This window comes from Lepisosteus oculatus, chromosome 2 (assembly GCF_040954835.1).
Source record: "Lepisosteus oculatus isolate fLepOcu1 chromosome 2, fLepOcu1.hap2, whole genome shotgun sequence".
NCBI lineage: Eukaryota > Metazoa > Chordata > Actinopteri > Semionotiformes > Lepisosteidae > Lepisosteus > Lepisosteus oculatus.
Genome location: NC_090697.1, coordinates 2,381,966 through 2,408,972, shown reverse-complemented (window position 1 = coordinate 2,408,972; position 27,007 = coordinate 2,381,966). Strand labels below are relative to the sequence as shown.

Genomic DNA, 27,007 nt, shown 5'->3' with positions numbered 1-27,007 from the left:
GTGAATGTAGGACACCACAAAAGACAGTTCTACAATGGCATTACAACCGCGAGTTACAACTCACTGTAATTATAACAGTTTAAATAACCTACCACAGTAATTGTCTTGTTGCAGTGCAGTGGGCTCGAAGGAGGTGTAAAACTGTGTAAATTCCACTTTCAGAACCGGTGTTCAGAAAGTGACAGTTTTTATAACCTTAACAGACTCCCTGGCTTGAAGAGGAATAAGTAGCTTTCTGCTAACTAATGGGAAAGAATGGAGGAATGCAAGACATAGTTCATCAAATCTATTTTATTTCCATTTTTTATTTTATTATCAAAAACACCCACTCTCCCCTGGATTAAAAAAAAACGACTCATATTTTATTGTATAGTAAAATTTAAAATTATATGTTAATGTGTAGCAGGACGAAACTCAAACACAACAATAGTTCTTAGTTAGAACTATTACTGCTGCATTAATAGACTACTGAGAAAACTGCTACTCTTCCATTTCCTAATTGTTTCTTCCAATACAGGGTCTGGGGGGAGTCTGTCCGGGCATGCTGCAGGCACATGGCAGGACACACTCTGGGCAGGACGCCAGTCCATCATTGGACACAGACACAGACACAGACATGACCAGCCACACCACAGCCAATCTTCCCAGAAGCCAATTAACCTGCCAGTAGGTTTCTGAACGGTGAGAGGAGGAGCCCACGAAGAAAACTAAGACATACACAGAAGAACATACAGTACTAACTCAGATAGCACCCCAGGGCTCCAGTGCTGCAACACAGCAACACTAACCACAGAGCCACCATGTATGGAAAATAGTACAGGTTGCCTGGTAAGTACTCTCATGGAGATTTCACTTCTTCTGTATGTTATTTCCTAATGAAAACGGACCTTTTCCTAGGTTTTCCAAAAAAAAAAAAATTTATATGCATTATAAAAATCGTAAGATCTCTGGTGTTTGCTAACCAAGTTGTCTCCCCTCTCGTTCATACACTAACATTATTCCAGTCATTAAACCCTCTAAACTCCTGCAACTACTCAAACGCCTCCTCCTCCCAGCAGAACTGAGAACTAAATCATGAATATAAGGTTCAGTTCTGCTACTCCCCAGCAGTCTAGATGAAGCGTGCAGGGGGACTCACAGAACAGGTGCGTCACCTGTTCGAGATGATCCACGACACTCACAGCTAGAATACCACCGTGAATATTTGCATAACTCAGGTGTTCTTCTCAGTACTAACTGTATGACAGAATTATAGAAGATTTAGATTCTAATTTGACAGAATTGTAGAAGTGCCGTAGATATGAAACCTTACGGAATACAGACTTGATCTCGTTTTGTTTCTTAGGGCTAAAAAGCACCAAGGGGACAGTTTTTGTATAATGTTTGAACAAACTACACCATTCCCTTTGTTCTGCGCGACACAATCATTTTTTTATTCAGGTGGTCACATAAATAAATGATCAGACAGCGACAGAAAGCCAAAGGTCTTCGGAGAACAAGGAACCTCAACAGTTCAAATCTCCAAATTAACACAGAAGCGCAAGAAAGCTTCATCGCCTGTCTCCGAACTACTGGCGTTGGCAGAAAAGGACCTATTGCAGCGCATCGACAGCATTTTGTATTTGATCCTGACAAATGAGTCTCGTGTTAAAGGAAATGAATTAATAAACTGAAAAAAAAAAGAAAGTTAATGACAACAACGCTAAGATCAAGTATACAGGAAAGGAAATCGGGGAACCGTCGCCAAAAGGAAAAATCTGAAATGTACTTAAATAAATATCTTATGACGTTGTTCTATTTTTTCTCTAATGTGTAAAGTTGAACAATAAGCAAACCTCGCGCAGTTGTTTTAAGAAAATATTTTGCTATTTAAAAAGGAGGAGCGCAAAGTTTACTCCTGCCGTGCAATGTTGCCAAACCAGATGTGCCGCTGCAGATCAGCAGTCAAAGTGTGTCACAAGCCGTGGATATTTCACATGCACTATCTTACATTTCTCATCCTTCAAGAAAGAGTGGCGGATAGTTTGTGTCCCCGGTGCAGAACAGTAACGAAGAGCGGCTCACCGTGCTGTCTGCTCTCCATGTTAGCGGCGCAGTGCCGGTTTCCAGTCCAGAACCAGTTCTGAGCGGCCCTCGTCTGCCTCACCAGTTCTGAAGCCGAGGCCGGTCCGTCCGGCCGCCTGTGTTGACTCCTGGTCTCTCTGCTGTCACTCACACCCCAGCTCCCGCAGGGCGGAGCCACAGCCTCCTCACCGCGCAAACGGCACTGAAGGTTATTATTATTACTGCCTTAAAGCGCTGAGAACACACGCTACTTTTATTCCTTCGAGTGAGTAAAAGCTCAAATAAGACGCACTTTAAAATAAATTAATTTTACAACGAGCTTCTAAAATGCTGATCAAACTTTTCTTTAAGCATAGCAAACACCGTGTGGTGGGCTGTCTTCGGTTAGGAATTCAGCTAGTCTGTTGAAAGTTGTGGTTCGGTTTCATTGGTTTTTGCATGAAATGGCTGACCCTTTTAACCAGGGTGAGTCGCAATAATAAAGTAAACAAGGAGGTTACCATCATAAATTGTAGTTCAAGTAGGTAGCTGTGTCAGCACGCGTAGGCTGCACAGGAACAAGTACAGTAAAGGTTTATTCCCTGCTGAAAAGAGAAGAAAAACAGTGTTTCGGCTGTGGAGGCTTCTTCAGGCTGACCTGAAGAAGGTTCAACAGCCGAAACGTTGCGTTATTTTCAGCATGGAATAAACCCATACCTGTTCCTTTGCATAATACATTTTCATCAAGACAGTATGACACTTTTCGTTCTGTCCAAAATGACGAGTACCAGCTGCTTACTGTTATATTTAACGTGCCATTGTTTGTAATGAGTTAGGCATGTACAGTACAATAGATGTGTTTTGTGATGTATTCAGCGGTACAGAAGCGTGTCCATAAATATTTACCCCATGGGACAATGAAGTTTATTTTACCTAGTACCTGAAGAATCCACTATGAAATATTTTAATTTATATATACTTGACAAATTTGGAGTTTATAACATAATTTGGCATTACTTAAGGTAAAGTTTAGTGATACCCCAGATATAAAGCTATAAATGACCAGTCTGTGTAGGTTGTTTTTCGGAATATGTTCTTCATTATTTATAGTCTAATGATTTGTAATTCGTTTGTTTACACTACCACATTTCTGAAAGTGACAATACTCATCAGACAAATTTATTTAAGTTGATACCATGATCACAAACTCTTAAAAGTTTCAAACACATCTACCATTCTTTTTAATTAATACATCCACTATAACTGCTCCTAATTAAATTCCTTCTGAACTGAAGATAAAAATCAGTACTTTGAAAAAACAACACACACTACTCTCAGTACTGTACTAAAGAGTCTGTCATTTTTCTGACAGGCTGGTGTCTGTTTAAAGCCGTCTTCTCTTCACTGAGCTGTAGGGACTTCAGAGTTGAGATGTCCTTGTGATATATCTCAATTCTGGAGGATATCTGTGCCAGCTCGCTGTCCTTTGCAATGAGCTGTAACACAAGACAAAGATGTACAGTATCTTGAGTTCCTGGCATTGTAATAATTTGCAATTTATTTATAGAATGTTGCAATGAAAATACATGGAACCGAAAGTCAAATTAAGTGTATGCTTATGACAAAAATACATGGAACCGAAAGTCAAACGGCTACAGTTTTAATTCGTAAAAACAGGGAGTCCTTGAGGAAAGGCTGGTAAACAGAAAGTGCTGGAGGGAAACCGTGGAAAACTAGTTCCTCAAGTGGGATCGCCCTTTGCATCAGTGTTGTTTATTTCTTTTAAACAGCTTGTCCAAATTTGATTATGCTTAGCAAAAATAACTTAGTTGAACTGGTTCAATGGAGAGAGAAAAATCTTTAAAAAGTCTAATGCTTATTTTCACCTCCAAACAGTCTAGTTTGTAAGCAGTATAATTTTTCACATTTTATTAAACACAATAGTGCCCTCTAGTGCTCCAGCTTTGTTACAATTTGTTTTATATACAGATATACAATCTGTTATTGTATATCCGTTACTGTTACTTTATGCTGTTATTGACAGGAATGTGCAGTCAAGGGGGATACATATGGAGTGTTGTCTTGAAAAACACAGATGTTACTTTTTGTTGAAGGCTGGAAATAAGATCCACTAGCAGGGCTTTGTCCCTTCGAAGATTCACGTTCTCTCGCTCCTCTTTAGCCAGCAGGGCCTCCATTTCAGCCCGTCGGCTGCTCACTGTAGCTCCGCTCAGCTCTGCAGAGGTCCTCCCCTGCTCCAGGAGGAGGATCTGTTTCAGGGAGTAAACAGTGTCATTAATGGCCATGAAACTCTCACATTGAAAACTTCACTTAAACTTGAACAATAGCCATTCAAACCTGTCAGGCAGAGACTTGTTTCGAGTTCACTTGGCACCATCACTTTAAACATGGCCAAAGTCAACACAAGTGACCTTTTACACTGATAGTCTGGGGCCCTGGGTTCAATTCCTGGGGTGCAATCTGCATGTTGTTTGTATGTTCTCCACGTGTTGATGTGGGTTTCCTCCGGGTTCTCCAGTCCACCCCCACAATCTAAAGACATGCTAGGGAAAGCCGGCCCTGGTGTGAGCGTGTGTGCATGTCTGTGTTGGTCTCTGTGTGTGCCCTGCGACTGACTGCTGTCCCATTCGGTGTGTATCCCACCCTGCCCCCATTGCTTGCTGGGGACCCTGAAGTGGAAGAAGCGGTTAAAAAATGGACGGTTGAATCATCCATCCGTTTGTGTGAGCGAGTAAAGTACTGTATTTATACATCTCACTTGATGTGATGATGCAAACAGTGCCTATAAAAAGTACTCACGCCCCTTGGACTTTTTCACATTTTATTGTGTTACAGGAACCATGGTGTATTTAACCGAGACTTTTTTTGCCACTCATCAACACAAAGTATGCTTTTCCGTCAAAGTGAAAGAAAAATCCAGACATTTTACTAAATTAATTAAAAATAAAAAAAATAAAATAATTGAATGCATAATGGTATTCACCGCCTTGCTTTGACACACCTCTGAAGTAACCAACTTTTCTTCTCCAAGTCACGTAGTTACGAATACGTGACAGTCCACCTGTGTGCAGTTGAGGTGTTTCACATGATTTCAGAATAAATCTGGTCTGGCCCAGACCTAACACATCACATCACACTGAGAACACCATCCCTTCAGTGAAGCATGGTGGTGGCAGCATCATGCTTTGGGGATGTTTCTGTTTCTCTGCGTAGGTACTGGAAAACTAGATAGAAAGATAGAAAGAATAATGGATGGAGCGAAGTACAGAAATATCCTGGAGGAAAACATGCTGCAATCCGCAAGAGCACTGGAACTTGGAAGACGATTCATCTTCCAACAGACAGTGACCCAAAACATACAGCAAAAGCCACACTAAAGTGGCTTAAAACCAAAAAGGTTAATGTTCTGGACTGGCCCAGTCAAAGCCCAGACCAGTCCAATTGAGCATCCGTGGAATGACTTAAAAATTGCCATTTACAAATGGTCCCCATTGCTTGAGCAATTTTGCAGAGAATGGGCAAAATGTCCAGTGTCAAGATGTGCAATGCTAATAGAGACTTACCCGAAGAAACTCATAGCTGTAATTGCTGCCAAAGGTGGTCCTACCAAGTATTAACTCTGTGGGGGGGGGGGGGGGATACTTATGCATTCAATTATATTCTATCTTTTATTTTTAATTAATTTAGTAAAATATCTGGATTGTTTTTTCACTTTGACATTATATAGTTCTTTGTGTTGATGAGTGGCAAACATTCTCAGTTAAATACATTGTGGTTCCATGCTGTAACACAATAAAATGGGAAAAAGTAAAAGGGGGGTGAATAATTGTTATAGGCACTGTAAGCCTAATACATCAAGGTACAGGATCTCCTGTCCTTCAGCAAGAGAGAGAAAACAAGGGAAACAGCAGACATCAAGACTACATCCAGAGAACCTAAACAGAGAGTAACTCCCTCATGTAGGTACAGTACAGCACAGTCTCATGCAGGTCCAGTAATTGCACTGCAAAGCTGAGTCAGATCAGAAGTTGTAAGATATTGAAGATACATTATTAAAAAATGTTTAATTCCAAGAGCTTCTTTCAATAGTTTTGATTATTTTGGACTAATAGTTTTTGGGTTCAGTAACTTTTCAAATCTCATGATTCGGGGCCTGCAGAGACAGATTGCAGAATTGCTCATTTGAAACCCCGGCTAGGGTCAAGGTTAGCATTCCCACACTACTTAGACATTTTTTATGCTCAGTGCTGGATTTTGGGGCCCAAGTCGACTTGGACGAATGATAATTTACTTCTACTATAACAGTATCTACCGTTATGCCTGCCAGCCTGCGGTGTCTCTCGGCTCATGGTTGCCATGAGAAACTGGAGCGTTCTAACGAAGGCTCACAACGTCCCATGGCTTACCACTGTGACTGGGTCATCTTCCGGTCTCGGCTCATTTTCACCTTTTAGACCACCAATTATTCCATAACCTCATCTCTCCTCAGCTGCCCAGATTTCCACCATTACCAGGGGCCTCCTCTGGTCGGAACCATGGTCTTCCTTATAACGGCCTTTTCCAAATACAGCGCTGAAGCAGGCTGCTCCATCTACATATTCCGAACCCGTGATGCAGGCAGGCAGTGCTGCTTCTCCGATTTTTCATCTTTGCTCTGAACTCCCTGTGTCCTGAGCTCCAGCCCTGTGTCCTGAGCTCCAGCTCTGCAGCCTCAGCCTTTGTCTGTCACCGCTGCCCTAGTCTTACTCTTTAACCTGCACATTGCTCTTGTCCCATTCTTCACCCTGCACTTATTCCTTCTCACTTTTCTCCTTTTTCTGGGCTACCTTTCATGGTCCCAGCAGACCCTTTCTGGTTCTAGGATTCCTTTCTCCAGGGCTCTGTCTGGGAGCTCTGTCCAGGACTGTGCTGTCCAGGGGCTTCTGGGAGTAAGAGAGAACCAGGGGATGGGTCAAGGTCGAGAACCCATCCTCCGCAGATGTTTCAGTTGACCCGGTCCATCAGGCACAGGGAGTTCAGTTTTGTCTGAACCCAGGCCCTTCTCCAGGGGATTGCAGTTGGGAGGCCGAGCTGACACTGCACGTCTGGCATGCTCCTTGAGCTGGCCAGCTCTTAGTGCTTTCTGACCAGACCGTTCGACTCTTGGGAGTTTCCTGCCAGGCCTGTTATGGTGACTGGACAGCCTACAGTATGTGGCACAGCTGGGGGAAAAGGGCGTACGCTAGCTGGGGGTACACTTTCCTGCACTTCAGTCCACGTTAGTATCCTAAACGGTTACATTCTCATTTTTAATACCCAAAGTTCTGTAACTATCCCATTGCACTATTTGTAATTGTTCACTTTTCGGAATTAAGAAAATTAAAGGGGATATAAAGTTCAATGTGAGACTATAAATCAAATTTATTTCCAAAAGAAACGTTTTTTGTTAACGATTTGCAGTAGTATATTTAGTTGGTATGTCTGTAAGTGGCATGAATGGAAGCTGATGATGAACATTGTAAGAGGGTGGAAGGTTCAGACAAAACAGCACTTTTGTTTCACTTTTGTTTCCTGTTTTAAAGATCCTGCTACCCCTGGGTATGTCATAAGATCCATGTTTCTTATGCACGGTCAAAGAGTGATTGACTTGTTCAATTAGCTGGAATTTCTCCCTATGATCAGGAAAACATAGTTTGACTTTGTTGTACCTTGTCCATAATTTCCTTGTGTTTAACTTTCTCTCCATCCAGAATTTCCTTCTGTTGTTTCAGCTGATGCTGTAGCTGCTTCTCGCTGTCTTTCACTGAGAGGAGCTGGACGAGGGAATGGGAATGCCGAGAGACGCTCTCCCCCATCAGAGCCCTTTCCTGCAGAGGTACACACACTTCATGTAGTTCTATTAGTCCATCGCTGGGGGGACAGAGGGACAACACTCCTCCCCAAATTCTGAAATTAGGATATTTTCTTCCTAACCTGTGTCCTCAGACAAGTATTTCAGCTATTTTGGTCAGAGCAGTCGCTACACGAACAAATATGACAGCTGATTTTATCATACACATTATATAAAAGCATGGAACAAGAGACCTCTTGCTCAAAAACTCTTGTAGCTCAGCAGTGCAACCTTGACTGTGTTTGGGCACACACTGTCATCTTGAGGAATGATACCAGAGTGCCTCGCAGTTCTTTCTTCACACTGCTGACTCCTATTTCATTCACAGTAATGCAGCGTGTACAACTGTCACTTACTGCACTTCCCGAAGTGGTGCTGGCAGTGTGAATTCCACAAGGAGACTATGGTGAAAAACATAAGGTCTTCCTAGCCTGTGTTGCATATCTGGGGGCTAAAGTCACTTTAATTATTGACTGATATCTGACTATATAGTCACTCAGTAAATTAACATGAAATTAATTTTGGGGTAATTACAGCGCTTTACTGCTCAGCAGTCTGACAAGTGATGCAGAATTCAATTCTCCATTGTTCTCCCACACTGTCAAGGTGCCTCTAAACTGTCCCTCCTGTATACAGTCTGTACTGTATATGTTCCATTTGTTAAGAAAACGACAACTTGGAAGGATGAACAAGAAAACCGGATGGATTATGATTAAATCCATAGCACACAACCTTACTTTGTGAAGCTAAGAACACGTGTGAGCAACATCCTGTACAATAACGGCATCACCTCGTACTGTACTGTTTGACTTAGGATACTGCACCTTATCCAGCTGTCTGGACAGCTCTGCAAGTCGAGAGCGTAACTCCGAATTTTCTTTGGCCAGGGTCTCACAGTCTGCAGACATTTTCTGCCTCAGCAATCTGTTCCGTTCTGCTCTCAGATCTCTCTCTCGCTGCTCTTGATGGAGAAAACATATCTCATCTCTGTTCATCAGAAAGGAAGCATATGCGACCCCTTCAGATTATTTATTAGTGTGAAATACTGTAGTAATTATGAACACAAGGTTCTCAATATATAATTAACTTGAAAACTGTAGTTAGTATTATCTATAAGTGAGAACACTCGTATTGCACACATGCATGCGGTATGTTTAATAGGATTTGACTGCTGTTTTTTACATATAAATAGGATGAATTTTGCTGGTACACGTTGTTTCATCACATCCAGAACTCTAATGGTTTGTTTTTAATGCAGCTTTATCAAGCTATATACAGTATATTACAGCTTGATAAAGCTGAAGTAAAAACATTAAATTCTTCCATGTCTGTATTAAGTCAAACTGCTGGTTCGGCTCTCGATGAGAATTAAAATTGTGCCAACATGAACTAAAATTCTTTAAATTAAAAAACAAAAACATTTTTCAGAACATTTTCATTAGTGATCAAGATTTCCCCTTACTAGAACACTGACTCAAATGTATCACCAGCACCTCAGTTCTTTTGTGATGTGGTCTTGCATAGTAACTGTGTTCGAGAAGTGCTTCTCTTCCATTTCATGCACTGCTGAGTGCACCTTCTGCAACTCCACTCTCTTCTCTGACAGATGCATCTCTACTGTCTTGTGCTGATCTTCTCTCTGCTGCAGCTGTGCAATGGCAAGAAATGGCAGTGCAATTCATATTAATAATTAAAAAAACTCCCTTCTGCTATTAATGTGTCCTAAATCACCTATTTAATACTAGTATGAACAACCTGTGTTTGTTTTTGATGCACCCACTGATTTAGTGAGATTGTGGTTGCATCATAAAAGTGACTTCAGCAGTCAATCGATGAGATTTGCTAAATCACTTTGAGATCAAGCATCCCATATGAAACAGAACTCACCTCATGCTCCAGTAAAGTGACTCTAAATTCACTGTTTTTGAGTTTTGTCAGCTGTTGCTCTATCTCCTGCCTAGTCTTCAGTATCTCCATTTCCTTCTGAGAAACCTGTCTGTCTGCATGCTCTTTCAACCTCTTCAGCTGCACTATCTCCTTTATAAGAGCCTGTTTATCCTTCAAATGGCCATCTGAAGAAATTTAGAATAAGGAGGTTTATGTAAGAAAGAATAGGGAAAAAAAACAATTTAAGAGATAGGTTTTGCACTTGCTTACCTGAAGTTACATATGATGTATGAATCACAGCGAGCTAGAGGAACCTAAGATAACTTACCATCTATAGCTTGAATCTCAGCACTTATTTTTTCTCTATCAGTCTGTAATATATTGATGTTTCCTTCCTTTCTCATTAATTCAATATGAAGACCATCAGACTGTGACTGAAGTTCCTGAATAATGACAGTACAAAGTCACGACAAGCCATATGCAGATAAGACATGTATAATGTTATTAAACTTACTTTTAGCATTGTGAATACTGAATTTGACAGCAGTAATATTTTTCTCATTTTAAAATTCATTATGAGTAAACATAACTTATCAATTCTTATTTAGAAAATGGAAAGATACAACAATATATCTTCAAATAATCCATCCATATAAACTAAATATGACTTCTGATCTGACACAATAAAATCAATACTGCACTAAAAGCAAATGTTAATTTTAACTGAAGCAGCAGCGGTAACTTTTTAATGTAATATCTTTATAAGATTTAGAAATATTAATGCTCCCTTACAGTTATAATTAAGAAACTGAAACAGACTCTGCCTCATGTCATTTAATGATGGCTTTAAAGGTCCTGCTGCTGATCTCCCATGTTATTTGCATGTACCTGTAAGCTTCTCAGCATGTGCTCTGCTTCTGAGGTGATCTGAGGCTCCAGTTCAGCTGCTTTCCTTGCTTTTTCTCGAGTTCATAAACATCGTCAAGGATCAGTTTCAGTTCAAAGCATCTGCATTTTACTTCCGTGAGTTAATCAGTCACATGAATTTCAAAATTCACAGATAGAGATTTGTAATAAATAACTTCAAATTACTTAGAACATCTACAGGAATATATATAACAATTATTTGTTGTTATGTTTAAAGTTTTATAAAATAAAGCTTAAATGTATTGCATGATTTAGATTAAATCTGCTGATCCTTATCTTTCCAGGTCATAACAGGCTTTTTTTTTGTTAAATGGTAACAATTTAAAAGGGGCCTTGATCATATCTGAAATCGTGTAAAATGGATATAGAAATGTTGCTTCCAGTTCAAGAAAGTAAACTTTTTGTTGGAGGTTCTTTATTAACTCTACTTCCAAACCCCGAGACTCCCTATAAGAAAGCACAGGGGGAAAATATATGATAATGAAGTTAATGACAATGACATACTGTACAGCAACATAAAACCCTACTCACGACATGTCTATAAGAATAAGGAAAATACACCGAAGTTGACGTCAATAAGAATAAGGAAAATACACCGAAGTGGAAAACGAGAATTATTTCACTGAATGGAGCAATCCGTACTAATTCTTTGTTTTCTCTCTACAAACATTTACTATATGCAGAACACACAGTATACACTTCAACGTCGAAATACATTGCAACGATGGTATTGCAGTCGTGCTCATCCCTAGTTTTATATACAGTACCTCAACTGTTTGTTGTTTTTACTCATTTCTCCAATGTGGACTGGAACCTGAAAGAAAACAAATTACTTTTATAAGCAATCGATTGAGCATAAATTATTTAAAAAAGCTATTCTGCTTGATTTTAGTAAAGAAGGTGAAAACAACATTCTCAAAATAATATCCTAACACCTGCTGCAGATCGACTTGAAACTCGAGTTTGCGCAAAATCTACAGAGGAGAGAAAGAAAAAGATTTGCTCCTTTGCTGCTCCCTCATCTAAGCTCTTAAATACTGGTTGTTGGGTTAATACGCGTGAAGTAGAAAATGAAATGATGGATCTCTACGGAAGAAAAAAAGTCATATAAAAATATAAAAAAGTCATATAAAAAGTCAAATGACCACAACTGTCCTGTGAAACAGATTAAACAATCTTCTACATCCCGAATAGCTTGTCTGTAATACATGTTGATACACTGGATCTCTGTCTTGCAAAGACATCACACACACACAGTTTGATAGGAAATCTCACCAGCTGTTTGGATATTCTCTCGGAAGTGAAGAAACAGAGATTATAATAAGAAGGAACTCTGTCGTTGCTAAGGCTACATACATAAACTTCCTTGTGCAGGCCGGAAGTGCGAGTAAATTTGCTGCCCAAATTATTTTCCAAGGGCTGAAGACAAGAGAAGAAACTCGTTCAGTTACCGGTTTCGAGAAACACTAGACAGTTCAGAAAAAGCGAGCCTCTGCTTCCCGAGTTAGAGTTTGCGATTTCCTTGCAGAAATTCATGAACAAGCAAGATTTTGTTTATGCGATGATGCGTGTTTGACGGCTCTTGTTTGGGCAGAACTCACCGACAATATATTCCGCTGTCACGAAAACGTTCGGGAGAATCACTGACTTTTCTCTGCATTGATATCATTGCTCACATTCCACATTCGTACAAAAATAAACTTTATATTTACTGTAGATATCACATCTTAAAAAGAGGCTGCTTTCAATAAAAGACGTCCTATCGCAGTACTGCGGTTGCAGATCAGAAAACGTGCGTAAGCACTCTGCTACTGTTCACTTGTATTCAGAAACACAATAGATAATGTAATTCTTCAGCACAATGTCACAATTTATAACAGGAGATTGGAAAGGAAGAATAAATGGTGAGCAATACGATGGTGCTTGGTATTGTCTTTGTCAGTGTTGTATCAGTTTTTAATCTGGACTCTGATACAACTAATATGTGATCAGATTAAAAGTGCACCATATTCAGTGTTAGTTGACTCTGCATTGTGGCTGTTCAGTATGCTCCACAAGCAAAATAACAGTCAGTCCATCTTCTAACCACTTCATTCAGTCTCCGGTGGCCCGGGAGCTAGACTCTATCCCCACAAGCAACGGGCGCAAGGCAGGATACACCCTGGGAGGGAAGCCAGTTCATATCGCAAGGTGCACACCCTCACACCGGGGTCGTTTTCCCCAGAAGCCAATCAGCCTTCTAGTATGTTTTTATTTTCAGGACCCCTTGTTTACTTGGGTTTCCATACAAACTCCACACAGATCGCATCCCAAGAATTGAACCCAGGGCCCACTGCAAACCAGAAACACTATTGTAAATTGTAACAAAGATATTTCCTCATTTTATTTTAGAACAATGCGTGGATAATGTGATATGACTGTTAGTTTCTCCTTATAAATATATAATATGCCTTCATCAGTCATGCAAAACTACATAATTTATTGGCTGTTTCACCTGTAATTAATATCTTCAGACATCATACAATAAATGATGGACAAATCAAGACTGAATATAAATGGCTGCAAAGTCATGCACCTCCTAATGTAAATCATCAACAAATACTGAGAAACAATTAATAAAAGTCCCCAAATTCTTCTCAATGTGATTATAATATTGAATGTAATATTTTTTAAATACATTTTGCATACACAGCACTGGATTATCTCTTACAAATCAACTCCTTCTGCAGCTAGTTGTCTCAAACACTGCATTTCATTTTGGATGTGTACCATGTCTGTGTCTAACTTTCACATCAAACTATCTGCATGTTAATTCCTTGTAAAACATATGATTATGTCTCAATACAGTTTTAGACAAACTAACATCAATTTCAATATTGACCATTTTTTTTATATTGACTACTTTATATTGATTAACTGTTCATGTCTGTAAACATTAATGTTTAATTTATATTACCAGTAGGGCATCATACAGTTTCTAGTTAGATACTTACAAATGTAACAGACGATCAATGGGAAAAAAAGGCCAGGAAACAACATAGTGAAGTGGTCATTGATAATATTTAACCCACTAGAATTAAATAACTTGAATCTAAAATTGATGACTTGTGATGTAACTCCTCTTCTTCCCTTCTTTTAATGTAACTTCGCTTCTTCTGCAATCAATGTTTATTATGCTGAAAATCTCAAAGAGGCCTTGAACTCGGCAGCTCAAAGTTTCTGCCAGCGGGACGCTCCTGTGGATAGAAGCAGGACATGTGCTGCAAGTGACTATTATCCAGGTAAAGCTGCTGTATTCCAGAGAGAAAACTGAGAAAATCCCTTTACTACAATGTAGGATAAATGAAGATGAGTTTTTAGATTACAGAAAGCATATTTATTATTCAATTAAACTAAAAGTAACATTACTTAAGTACAGAAATAATTTAAAGTTGGAATTTAAAGCAGGAGAGCATGTAGGCATAGTATTTGCAGTCTGTATGTTCGATGCAAGGCTCAGGTTTCCTGATTGATTTTATTTTGAAGTATTTAAATATTAATGTTCTCTTCAATTATGCCAGATTACACTGCCAATTAAGTTTCAATGGTGTTTTCCAGGTTTTGCACAATCACCATAAGAGATAGTCAGGTGAGTAAGCTGCCTTTAAATACATTCTTTAAACAGCTGTGGTTCAGAGTTTAGAAATGCAGAGTATATCCACAAAAGTACTGTTTACAAAAGGCACACTGTATTTTTACTCCTTGAACTGTACCTGTTATGATATTGTGAAGGGAAGCTGCTACCCATTACTTTGGCTAAATGACACAATCAATTGCTACTATTTGTGTTCAGTAGATGTATGCATTCTATCATGATGTACAACATTTTTCCAGCATCCTGTGGGGACTGATGAATCCGTGATTGTTCTAATTGTCTCTATTTCTAAAAATAAAATACCACTTCTTACCTTGTCATCACACAAGAGCAGAGAGTTAGCATAAACCAGAAGGTGGGTGTGGCTGTTGACACACAGTTGTCTAAAGCACGATAATCACAAACTGAATCCACTTACCTGCATGCTTTTATAATATGCCTGCAGTAAATGTAAATAATATATACTGGATCCTAAAAAAACAAAACTCCTCACACAGAATGCTCCTCAAAGGCAGATAAAATGCTTCTGCAACCTAAATGCCCGATGAGATACATTTTACTAAACACCAATAACTATTCAGCATCGGTGTTATGGACTTCTCACTCATTTCTCTTGGGCTTCTATCAGTCTTGTGCTTGTGGTCAGACTGTCCATCCCTCAGCCAGGTGAGTTAAGCTAAAAAACCTACTAATCCAAGTCATGCCTCTACCTTGCATTAATTATGGTTTGGCCAAACTACTAAATAAGTAAATGGAGTTGGAATTGAAAGGTCAGGAGGAGGTCATCCCGTAATCTCGTCCACTTCCGCTCTGCTGCTCACCTGCTTCTTCCTGACCCCGGAGAATCTTCCCGACTCCTTCCTCACGAAGTGATGAGCGAGGGTGCCTGCAGTCAGCTCCCCTCAGCCGGACGGATGAACCCACTATAATCAAGACGTGAAAGACAATCTGGCCCTCAGCTGGAAACTGTTTGTGGGGGGTATCATAAACAAGAGCTCTGACTCGGCAGCATTGGGGAAGAAAATACTTTTAGACAATCTACAGTACATTCCAAAATTCTGTTAGAACTGATTGTACTCCCCACCCAGCACTTATTAAAATACGGACTCGAAGTCATGGTTCTCCTGTAACGACTAGGTGAGTCATTTCTTCGTTCCTCCTCCGATTTTATGAATTGTCTGTCTATTGCTGTTACTAATCTCATTTCACCTTGTTTATTCTCTGCCAGCAGGTGGATCTTGCCTCAGATCAGCAAGAAGCTGCCTCTGACCTTCGTGTTGGCTATCTGAGCTGCAAGTGGCAACTAGACAAGACTGAATATGTACAGTATTATAGCAGAAGCCACGTTTAAATTATTAAGAGTTATGGATACAGATTTTGATTATGGATCGTATTTGTACATACTATATCTGTTACCATGTAACATATGACCAGTGTATGTAAAAGAGCATACAAATATTTATAAGCAGCTGCATATGTATTGATGTCTTGTAGTTGTGCTATAAGTAGAAGATAAGCTTGAAATACTGCTCTTACAAAGTTCATATGTTGCAGGACCCCCAAAAATGTTCTTTGGTAAATCTGTGTCACAGGTTATATCCAATTTGACATTCCTGTATATTCTATCATTTTCACGATAATCGTACAAATCTGTGGCAGATATAAGTTGTGTTTTTGATGCTCTGTAACTATTGTTTTAACAAGCACTTTTATACAACTAAAAGAACTGCAGAGTAATAGAGAAAAAAAAGCTGCATTCACATGCATATTAAAATGAGCAATAAAATGGTTTAATCTCACACAGATTTAATGACCCAGGAGGAATCTATACACTTCACTATTATGAAGTACTTTTTAATTTATACTTAAATAACAACAAAAGCAAATACAAATGCAAAGATTTTGGTAATGTTTTATTCTTTTTCTTGATGTATTTGGTATTTAATTGTTTAGTTCCTGTTAAATAACAGAACTAATCAACAGAAGTAATCAATAGATTACTATCAACCAATTTTATGATATTTTAGTTTACATGTTTTAAATTATACTGTAAACATGCTACATTTATCTGTTTCTTTAAACAATAAAAGTGACTTGACAGTGCATGTTTTACAATTTCTACCTCACATGGCTGGATATTTACAACTGTACATCGTTTAAGGGAAAAGTTCAGAACAATGAATTAACAGTGTAGTTTTTCACAACACTTGAAGTAACTATTTTTAAAAGTTGTAACAAAGCAAAGCAACTCTAACCATTTGGATATCCTATCCAGCAGGATAATTTTGGTTATAGAAGCTAATGCCTATTTTATAGTTAGTGCAAAAAATAATAAGAAAACAAGGTGCTTTACTTATTTTTTTCTAAATTGCACAGCAGTCCTGTCACTTACAGAACATATCGAAAGTGTTAAGTTTATAAAGAGACTCCTACAGCTAAACAGAAAGGGCAATCAAACCAAAAGGCACTGACAAAGTGATAAAACCTCTAGTTTAAAAGTTGAAATGGCATCACAGCGCCAAAATATCAGCTAAGAGGTGTTTATAATGGTTACAGTGTGGTACAAAATTCCAGCCTTAATCCAGTGAGAAACATGTTTAATGGGCCTTAAAAATAACCTCATCAACAGCATCCCAGACACTAGCGATCCTTCTTGACTGTACTCAAGCCCTGATTTCCCTACTGTCTGTTCCTAGTCAGAACCAACAGCCAGCAGTCCAGCAGAGTTCTTAAAGCCCTGGTCCATGTTTCAGTGGAAACTATGGACTATATTCATGCTATGGATCTGCCATGCTAAATTAAAACCTGTCATTCTTTATATATAAAAAAAAAACATCACAAAAGGTTGGTAAGTGATTTTTCAGGATACTATAATATGTATATATACACATTAGTGCAGCACGATGGAGCTGTGGTTAGCATTGCTGCCTTGCTACGCTAGGGGCCCTGGGTTCAACTGCAGACCTGGAGTGCTGTCTGTGTGGAGTCTACATGTTCTTGGGTTTGTGTGGGTTTCTTCCCACAGTCCAAAGACATACTAGTAGGTCACTTGGCCCTGTTGTGAGTGTGTGTGTCTGTGTGTGCCCTGGGATAGACTGGAGTCCCATCCAGGGTGTACCCTGTCTTGTCCTGATTGCTTGGTGAGATAGATGGTGGTGTCTCCCGTGACCTATGAAATTTGATCAATCAGTTAGAAAATTGTAGATCAATGAATAGGGCACCACGTATATTTATATTTTAACAAATATGATAGGTGTTCTTAAAAGGAGACAACTGAAAGATATACATCTAACTACTAGATGTAAATGTAAATGTCAAACACTGAGATGTTTATTCAGACACCTTCAAGATCGCACTCTTGCTTTTCCTTAATCTTTTTTGTGTTTAATCTTAACACACTGGTGCCATCTATAATTATCGTCACCTACATTTCATGTTAAATGGGCTACATCTTGATACTTTTTCACACAATATTCTGCTATGGCAGAACATACTGGATATTTCTCAGTTTGTTTCCAACTAGTTATCAGATGAAAATGTATCCTTTTATCCTGAAAGAACTGTATTGATGCTTTTCATAATTTGTTTTGTGATGGGGTCAACAGCTACATAATTCTGTTTACCTTTATGCTTTAACTAGTAACAGTTTTAGACAGAATCTGTAAGAATAACATCAATATGACAAAACGTAGAATGGGTGCTGAAAAAGCTATAAAAAAGCACTAACATTTTACAAAAGACTGTGTGGCATCTTATGACAGAGATGGCAGAGTCCATAATCTACGATTCCATTTAATCTAATCGACGATTAGATTTAATGTGCATCAACACTGGACAAAGAGTAGTGAGAAAAGATGATGAATTATTAATCCACATCAGACTTGGTTTAAAAACAATTGAAAAACACAGCCAATAAACATATATTCCTGCTCATCCATTCCTATTCAACACAGCTTACTTGACAGACTGTCCCAACAGCAGTGTCATCAAAAACACCACTATGAGGGCCAAGAGCTCTCGCCACCATCCGACAAATTTAATTTTCCATTATAGTGGAAAATGTTGTCTCTGTATACATAATTAAATTCTAATTATGTTATGTACAGGTAGCGGACATAAAAAATCAGAAACACCTGAGGGACACCAAGTATATTTAAAAAAGGTCTTCCACACAGGTGTGGGTCATGTCTTAATATTGCAATTAACATCCCAACATGCCTAATGTCATGTATAAAAATGCTGAACGGGCCTTGTCGTCTATAACTAGCATTACTACAGGACGAGCAGGACGAGAGTTCAGTGACTTTGAATATGTATGCATTCAGACATCTGATCTGTCATTAATAATAACACCAGAAACTCTGTTTCAGTAATAAAAACTGCTGAAATTTGCTGCAGAGCTAAATTTCAAAGTTATGTTGTTCTCATTAGACATAAAAGCAATATAGCTATTATTTATTAATTTTATATATAGCTAATATTTATTAATCTAGATTATTTCAACACCACTGTACATCATTACATAAAATGTATATTTAATGTTATAAGTATATACAATATATATATAATATATTTTAATTTTTATAGTCTTCTAGCCAAATTCTTTCCATTTTAGAAAAGCAAATACTGTATTAGAGGAGTCAATTGCCATAGCTACTGTACATGTACATTAGAATTCTGATACATTTTACTAAAGAACATATTTCTATATAAACATTTTCTTAAGAATGGAAATATTTTTAATGAACGTAAGGGGCAAAGAGACCATTCCACCCATCCAGCCAGTCCAAGCGCTGAGTTCACTTCTGCTGAGAATATTCCTTTGCACTGCAAACACCTCTAAAGCATTTCCTCACGTGTCTTGTGTCCAGTGTGGATGTACAGCACCTTCAGACATACTATATCTGTCTTTACAAAAAGGTTTAAAATAATTGTTTTTGGCTGGGTAAAGTGCAATATATTTACAGATCAACCAGTAATATGAGAAAATGCATTCAACAAAAACAGCAGAGAAGAAATCAAACAGTAACAGCTACCACACAAACACATTTATGGGCTGACCTTAAAAGTTGTGCTGTTTCAAAATATTCCATAAAGGTTTGCTAAATTCCCTTATTTAAAAGTGTTAATACAGCAAGTGAATTCCATTACCTATTTTTAAAAAGGCACCAAAATTAATTATTGTCACAATATCAAAATGGCACATCTGTAAGGAGCTACATTTTGCCTTTAGGAAAAGGGTATTTTGATGAAAGTTGGAACACATTTTTAAGGACAAAAACATGGCTGTTAAACATCCAACCACCCAATGTCCAGTTTGCATTTTGAGACAATTTAACAATACAGGTTGTATACAGTAGATGGTGTAAATCCTGTTAGGAAGCTGACAAATTAATAGCAACCTGAAAGTGGAACTCAAACTAAAATGTTTTACAAATTTTTTAATATGTATAAGAAATACTGACTCTGAACATTTACTTACTAAAATCATCAACTTCTTTAGAAGGACCTTTTGCAGATACCTGGATTATTATTACCTGGATACATTAGACTGTAAATAATCCATGTCTTGACCTTAATTATATTTAAACACAGTTTTAATTTGATCAGCTCTCTAACTGTGTAATATTCGGTTTTAGATGTAATATTCGGTTTTAGATGTTTTATGTCCTCTAAAACATAAGAACACACAAAAGTCCTTAAAAATTAAATTGCTACTTTACTTTTCCCTGAGATTAATTGTTTGATAATCTGTTGCAATGTCTCTAATCCCGAAATATTATAATTTACATCATACAAAACTCCATAGGTAGTTTATGTCTTTAAGATAAGATATATCTCTCTCACTGTTTTACACAATCCTTATTCGTCCTTAGATTCTGTAGTTTGAGGTATATTCCTAGAGCTTTAATGAAAGTATGGTGAACGAAAACGATAGAAATAAGAATTGACAAAGGGTTCAGGATGCCAGTCAATGAAGAAATTAAAGTTTTACAATGTCACAGGTGTTCCACTGTAGATTTTGCAGGAATTATTTCCCTTAGTGGATGTGTTAATCATTTGACAGGTCAGTTTGGGTTTTTTTAGATCAATGGAGAGGAACATTCTCCAGTTTCAATTTAGTCAGTTTATTAACAAATAACGTTTTATGACGTCTCTGGAGCCTTTTTTTATTTCTTACTATAGTTGTTAAAATATCTCTATTACAGTACTTGAAAACTGTCTACAAAAGTCAAACTGGACTTTGAAATTGTGCTGCCTGCTTTGTGGAGGAGACAACAATAAATGCATATACTTGTGCTACTAGATCATCTTCACCAAAAAGGAAAAGTAACATTTTCAAACTTTCTAGATTTATTTACACCAGTATCAGTGGCAGAAATAAGACATACAAGCTAAAAGAAGAAGATATCCATTTTCTGTGGTGGTTACACTCTTCCACTATCTTGCTCTTCAAAATGTTTTAAAGCTGCATGAAAACAAACTCTCCTACACATAAAATCTTACTAACCATAAATACAGGCATACCATGAGAAAGATTTGTCACGGGGAGAAAGAAACCCCTGCCTTGAAACTAACAACTAATCATGCAGAACATATTATTAACTGTCATTTATGGCAAAAGTTTTATCATGAATACTAGTTAAAAAAAAGACACCATATGCTAACAGCTAATAGAAAATATTACGGTACTTGATGCTAGGGGGAAAAACTTTGGTTTCAGCAATAGGCAAAAAAATATACTCATGTAAAACGCACAGCGGAAGATTTAAAGATCTTTTCCCTCACTGAATGATGAGGAACGGCATTACAAAGATGACTTTCAAAGTCAGTAAAAATATTCATTTTACCAAGGTAAAAAAAAGTCTTAACTGGATAAATCACTGAACAAAGTACTTGTTTTCATAAGAATTTTCAAATAAAGCACACATATCTGAGAATGATGAACATATACAGCAAATGAAAAAGTTGGCCATATTCATCCAACTGAGAAGTGTTATTTTACCTGAGACATGTTTGCAGAGCTGAGCGGGTATTATACAGTATTTTTTCAAATACATTTCTTCATGGGAGGTCACACATTTTCACATCCCAGGTTAGTTATCAGGGACCCTACACAGTGGAGAAGGAGCCACATTCAAGCCTTATTTTTATGATATTTAAACCTCTCCTTCTATTTAAAAAAAAACAAATGTCTTTTGTACCACTATGTAAAACTGATCTATCTCTGCCATTACTATATTTCTTTTGCCATCAGAATAAAAAAAAAAAATCACATTCCATTTACAGCACCACATATAATGTCTAAAATAACAGTGGCACCGACTGGGTGCCATTATTCAGCTTCTAAATCCGCACTACAGTCTTTCAGAAAGAGGAGCAAGAATTCAGTAGCCACCAGAGAACAGGGACATGAGGAGAGGGGTTATAGTGCCCCGATGTGCAAAGTTGCCTGTGTTTTAAAAACAAAACAAAAATAACAAAGTTGCCCTGACAGTTCAAAGACTGACAATATTCAAACAAATAAGCAAAGACGTGTGTAAGAAGCCATGTGGCCTTTCAGGTCATTCTCCACAGCAGTGTGCCTCCCGGCCACAGGCTGGGGGTATTTGGTACATACTGTACTATTGCTAATTTCCCTCCAGGATCCTGGTGCCCTCTTCATCAGCAGAGCCAGCGTCCTGTACCCTGAGACCTTTTCCTCTGCTTTTTACAAATGTAGTAGATAGGGAAAGCAATAAGACCTGGAAACGAGAGAATTGAAAAAGAAGACGGGTCATGTAACAGACAACACACACTGTATGTATGACAACACACTAAAGACACAACCTGGGCGCAGTCAGATCCAGACTTAAAACCTTCTTCTTCAGAAAGGAGATTATTTAATTGGTGTCTGTGCCTGCTCCATGCATATTCTGCTGCATTTCTTATCCCTCATGTTTCTTTGTGCTAAATTTGTTATATCTATCTTTGTTACTGTTTTTATGTATTTTTTTTTAATTTTTCCTGCAAAGTGGTTTAAGAAGATTTTTTTTAAAGGCTCTATATAAAATAAAGTTTTTTATTATTACTGCTTTATCCAGTACAGGGTCTCGGGGGGAGCAGGAGCCAAGCCCAGCAGGGTGCACCCTGGACAGGGCAGCAGTCCACCACCAGGGCAGACACACACAGACACACACTCACACCAGGGCCAGCTTTTCCAGAAGCCAATTAACCCACCAGCATGTCAGAAAACTGGAGAAATCCCACATGAACCTGGGGAAAATGTACAAACTCCACACAGACAGCACCCCAGTTCCAGAATTTAACCCAGGGCCTCAGTGCTGTGAGGCAGCCATGCTAACAACGGCTCCACTGTGCAGCCCACAACTATCCAAACATACCGAGAGGAATTAAAAACCCAACAAAATCTATTGGTTCAAACGCTCAGTTGCTGCGTTTTAAAGCCTCTCATTACAGTTGTGCAGATGCCTGCAATCAGATGTTATGTATGCCGACCTGTTGTAGCAAAAGGGAGCACTATCGGTAAACGTTAACTGACTGTTAAATATAACTTTTACGAGTACCAGTAATTAGTGGTAAAGACACATGCCTTAATAAAATGTATCCAATTTATTCAAAATTCTGTTCAGGAAAAAAAAGGAGTGTTTTCTCATACAATGTTCCCATTTTGCTTTCTGTTTTACTACCAAATGACTGCAAAACACTGTATAACAGCCTGAACTGATTTAGTTTACGTGAACTGAAGTAAGCTTTGATAGTGCAAAGTCACTTTTTATTATTAAAAAATGAGACACACAAACAAAAGTTACTCATACAACTAGGTCAGACAAACAACCTTTATGTGAGAAGTCGCAAAGCAAATACCACCTGCTCTTACATGACAAGACCTACATTTAAATGTCAGGTGGAAAACAGAAGAAGACTGAGCAAACTTCAGTTCTCTGTATAACAATGTCATCCATCCGGCCATCAGCAGTGAGAAGCCTATCTGCCAGCTGAAGCCAGGCTCTAAAAGGAGTCGTGTCAGTTGCCATAGACAACCAGGGAAATAAAAAATATGTATATTATTTATATATAAATGTTATAATGTGGACAGAGGAGCTTTAAACGGCTTTAATGTTTTTTCAAAGCAGTTTTTAATTGTAAAATTATTACACATGATAGTATTATGCATCTATTTGATAGATGAAAAAAACCTCTTCAATATATAATCAACTGCAGCAATAATAGGGCTGTAGCTTGATGTGCTAACATCACTTGTGCAATTGATGTGTATGCATATGTGTTTATATTTATTATGCAGTGGAACTAAAGTACTTCCTTTGCATTACTGAGTTTTCTGCCTACCTTTTAATTTCATGTCTTGGAATCACTCGTCATTTCATATTCAGAGTGGACCTCTCCAAATCCAACATCATCTCCTAATATTTATCTATCTGTGTTTCAACGTGAAACTATTAACCACTATCTCTTGTTGTCTCTCTGTAATCACTTAAGGTTTCAAAGGTTTAAAAAGTGAACAATGTATTATACTTCGAAAAATCCTGTACAGTGTAGTGTGTGCTCAAGGACCCACCTGCAAATATATTAAGAAAGCCAACTTTAGACTCTCAAGAAACCAGGAACACCACACACTTTAAAATCACCTCCACATCTGAAAATTGTTCAAGTTCAATTCATTTGTCTGAACAACTAAAGATAATTTGTGAAACAAGTCAAGTTTAACAACAGGGCTCAAAAAAATGTCTACACACAGGCTGTGAATTCCATGGAAGGAAAGCTATGACGTACTGCCGAGAAAGAAAACTGACCAGAGAAAACAGTTTGTGCTCTGTTTGTTTTTTCAGTTTTCCAGCAGTGATGGGGAACTGAAGAAAACCCACAGTTCTCAAGACCTGCAGCTGAGCTTTCACGCTGCCCTCAGCGACAGAAGGTGCTTTGGATGCTTACCTATGACAAGGGCTATGGCTCCAAACACCACCACCAGCACTATGACCACCGGGGCAACAAGGACTTTACTTACTGGAAAGAGAACAAACATACCATGAGCACAAATCTTTTGTAGGTATATTCTTTTTTATGTGTTAATGAAAACTCTCTGAAATGCTCCTTAAAAAGACAATATTTACGGCACCGATGATGTTCATTTCCATCAACAACGAGATCCTGAACACTGTGACTCCTCCTGACTGTTGCCTTTGGATTGTGCCCATCTACTAATCTGCAAGAATGCAGTTTTTCTATAATAATAATAATAAGCTTTATTTGATATAGCGCCTTTAAAGGTGGCTTCTCAAAGCGCTTAAAATGAATATAATATAAAATTAATATATTTTCTATACAGATATTTTCTATTTACTTTTTTTTGTGGAATACTATTTGAAATGTTGTCTCCAACATGGTTATGTAAATCATCAGCTACATACTGAAGGCAGTATATTGTACATATACTGCTCAGCTCATTCAGAAGTTGATTACCCTTCATGACACTGGGGGGTTTTTGGGTGCATATATCAATTCTGAGCACTTTTTTATACTCAGCAGTCACAAGTAATAGAATCCATATTACTAAAGCAAGATTGAACAATATTTCTGTTTTTAGAAGCAGGAATTCAACATTTTTTAAGTTAATTTCTAAATTTCTTTTTTCCCTTTATTTGTGCATTAGCCATGACAGTCTTCTTAAATTATGCCAGCAGCCATATCACCCTTCAACTCACAACAGACAGCCCACTGACACCCAGCAGGTGTGAGCCTGGTCAGTATCTGGATGAGAGACTCCTGGGAAAGCTAAGGTTTCTGCTGGAAGAGGTGTTAGTGGGACCAGTAGGGGGCGCTCATTCTGCGGTCTGTGTGTGTCCTAATGCCCCAGTATAGTGACTTGAACACTGTACTGTTAAGAGGCTTTGTTCTTTGGATGAGACGTAAAATCGCGGTCCTGACTCTCTGTAGTCTGTAGCGCTTTGAGTGGAGTGTCCAGAATAGCGCTGTATAAGGGTAAGGAATTATTATTATTATATTATTTACAGTACTCCACACTAAGTCACCAATAATGTACAATATCAGCCAAGTAAAAGCAGTGATAAAATAAAGCAAATGCCACACAGGACACAGAACACACACACAGGGAAACTGGCAGTGCCTGTAGATCTGATGACTTGTAATTTAAACCCATTCTCCATTCAGGGAACTAAAACTCCTGTGCAACATGTCATGCCTCACTACTTAGGAAAGCATATTGTTTAAATATTTAATACACGACCAGTGAAAATCACAATAGCTCACTTCAGCTGATCTTTAGGTATAACAGAGCTTACATAATACAGTATATGAAAAAGCAAGGACCAGGCCACAAGGATGAATGTCAAAGTATAAATGTATTAGATGTGATCTGTATTCTTCTGCTCATTTCATCTGATACGGGGAACATTACATGAACCCAGTCTTTAGTAGTTTGCCAACACATGAGAGCTAATGATAGAATGTCTGACTCTGCAAACATGAACACTCAATACTAGCCCTCATGTAATGCAGATAACTGAAGAACATAATTATTTGTTGAGCTTCCATCTTCTAGGAAAGAAAAGCTTTTTAAGAGGATTGTGAAGGTGCCTCTTTCTAATGTGAAAAAATATAATAGTGACCAATATCTGGAAGCAGGTTCCTGATATTAAGAATCAAAACTTGTTTGTGCTGCCGGACACCACACTGAAATGCAGAATTTTGAGATGTGACAAGTTTAGAAAGATGTCTTTGTCCTTAAGATTTTTCTCTTGAAAAATTAGCTTAAGATATTTCCAAGCATTTGAATGGAACTGTATATTTCTTCTCATTTAAATGGAAAACATCAAACTTTGAAAGTTTTCAAATTAATTTAATGGAAAATCCGTTTACAAAACTACCAGTTTAAAAGCAAAAGCAAACTGTACATTAGACAGAGTGCTAAACATTCAGTGGTGTATTTTTTATAGAATTCTCTTTTAAGAGAACTCTCTCTCATTTCCATATTTTTTATTCATCTGTGATTAGAGGGTACCAATGACAATAAGTCTTTAAAACATAAACATTAACAAACATACAGTAAAGTTGTCCTAATTTTTTTTTGAATGCTTTAAAAGTCCTCTATTGCCATACTGTATTTTTTATGTCTTTAATTATTCATTATTCACTTCAGTATTCATTTAGTTTAGTGAATAATGAATTTCACTAAATCAGGATGTCACTAACACACAACTTTAATAGTAAAAAAAAACTTTTCAGTAGTAAAGGAAGGCAGTTTTCAGTTTGAAGTACAAAAATACAGAAACGGGTCCTAAAGCATGAAAAACATCCAGTATTATCCAGTTGAAAAATAAAATGTGCTTTCCTCTCCTTTACTATTCCTTATAACTAGGCACAGGTCTCAAAACATGAGAACTGCACCTCAGTATACGTTAGACAATGTCAGAATACAAAGCAAGAATGAGTAAATGAATGGGAGATCATGCATTCTCCACAGTCTTGTGAAGAGGCGACTCCGCCATGCATCTGTAGTTTCTGTCAATGGGCAGGAAACCAAAATAACATCCAAATAATAATAAAAATCTAGAAGAAATACTTCCTTCTGCAGACCCGGGGCTACC

General features: G+C 38.0%; 3 protein-coding genes across 7 annotated transcripts in view; all 3 read right to left on the bottom strand.

Annotated features, from left to right (window-relative positions):
* Positions 1-2,396, bottom strand: part of tpd52l1 (tpd52 like 1) — a 30,529-nt gene extending 28,133 nt beyond the window's left edge. Inside the window, exon 1 of one of the 2 annotated variants that reach the window (XM_015359722.2) lies at positions 2,065-2,396. In XM_015359722.2, coding sequence (XP_015215208.1) covers positions 2,065-2,083 — 19 coding nt within the window. In that variant the 5' untranslated portion in view covers positions 2,084-2,396. The remainder of the gene's footprint in view (positions 1-2,064) is intronic. The other variant, XM_015359727.2, reaches the window with a different exon arrangement.
* An 810-nt stretch (positions 2,397-3,206) lies between these two features.
* On the bottom strand, positions 3,207-15,271 carry LOC107078749 (paramyosin-like). Its single transcript, XM_015358483.2, has 11 exons — positions 15,203-15,271; positions 11,515-11,561; positions 11,114-11,194; positions 10,709-10,787; positions 10,149-10,263; positions 9,821-10,005; positions 9,427-9,581; positions 8,758-8,920; positions 7,752-7,910; positions 4,146-4,313; positions 3,207-3,539 (listed from the first exon to the last, which is right to left on the bottom strand). The coding sequence occupies exons 2-11, from the start codon at positions 11,538-11,540 to the stop codon at positions 3,378-3,380; spliced, it is 1,293 nt and encodes a 430-aa protein (XP_015213969.2). The 5' UTR covers positions 11,541-11,561; positions 15,203-15,271; the 3' UTR covers positions 3,207-3,377.
* A 1,690-nt stretch (positions 15,272-16,961) lies between these two features.
* rnf217 (ring finger protein 217) overlaps positions 16,962-27,007 on the bottom strand; it is a 34,757-nt gene continuing 24,711 nt past the window's right edge. Inside the window, exons 5-7 of one of the 4 annotated variants that reach the window (XM_015359933.2) lie at positions 24,336-24,407; positions 22,003-22,126; positions 16,962-21,494 (exon numbers count right to left, since the gene is read on the bottom strand). In XM_015359933.2, the coding sequence (XP_015215419.2) occupies positions 22,047-22,126; positions 24,336-24,407 (152 nt within the window). In that variant the 3' untranslated portion in view covers positions 16,962-21,494; positions 22,003-22,046. Of the gene's footprint in view, positions 22,127-24,335; positions 24,408-24,789; positions 25,373-27,007 lie in introns of those variants that run through there. The other 3 variants (XM_006626447.3, XM_015359941.2, XM_069195799.1) reach the window with 3 other exon arrangements.

Bases quoted from the DNA above. Each gene is read 5' to 3' on its own strand.
- LOC107078749 (XM_015358483.2), bottom strand. From the start codon at position 11,540: ATGAGTAAAAACAACAAACAGTTGAG. The intron at 10,788-11,113 runs ATATCCATTTTA...ATGTTTATGAAC, and splicing joins GAACTGGAAGCAACATTTCT to TCGAGAAAAAGCAAGGAAAG. The intron at 3,540-4,145 runs GTAACATCTGTG...CTTGTGTTACAG, and splicing joins TTTCCAGCCTTCAACAAAAA to CTCATTGCAAAGGACAGCGA.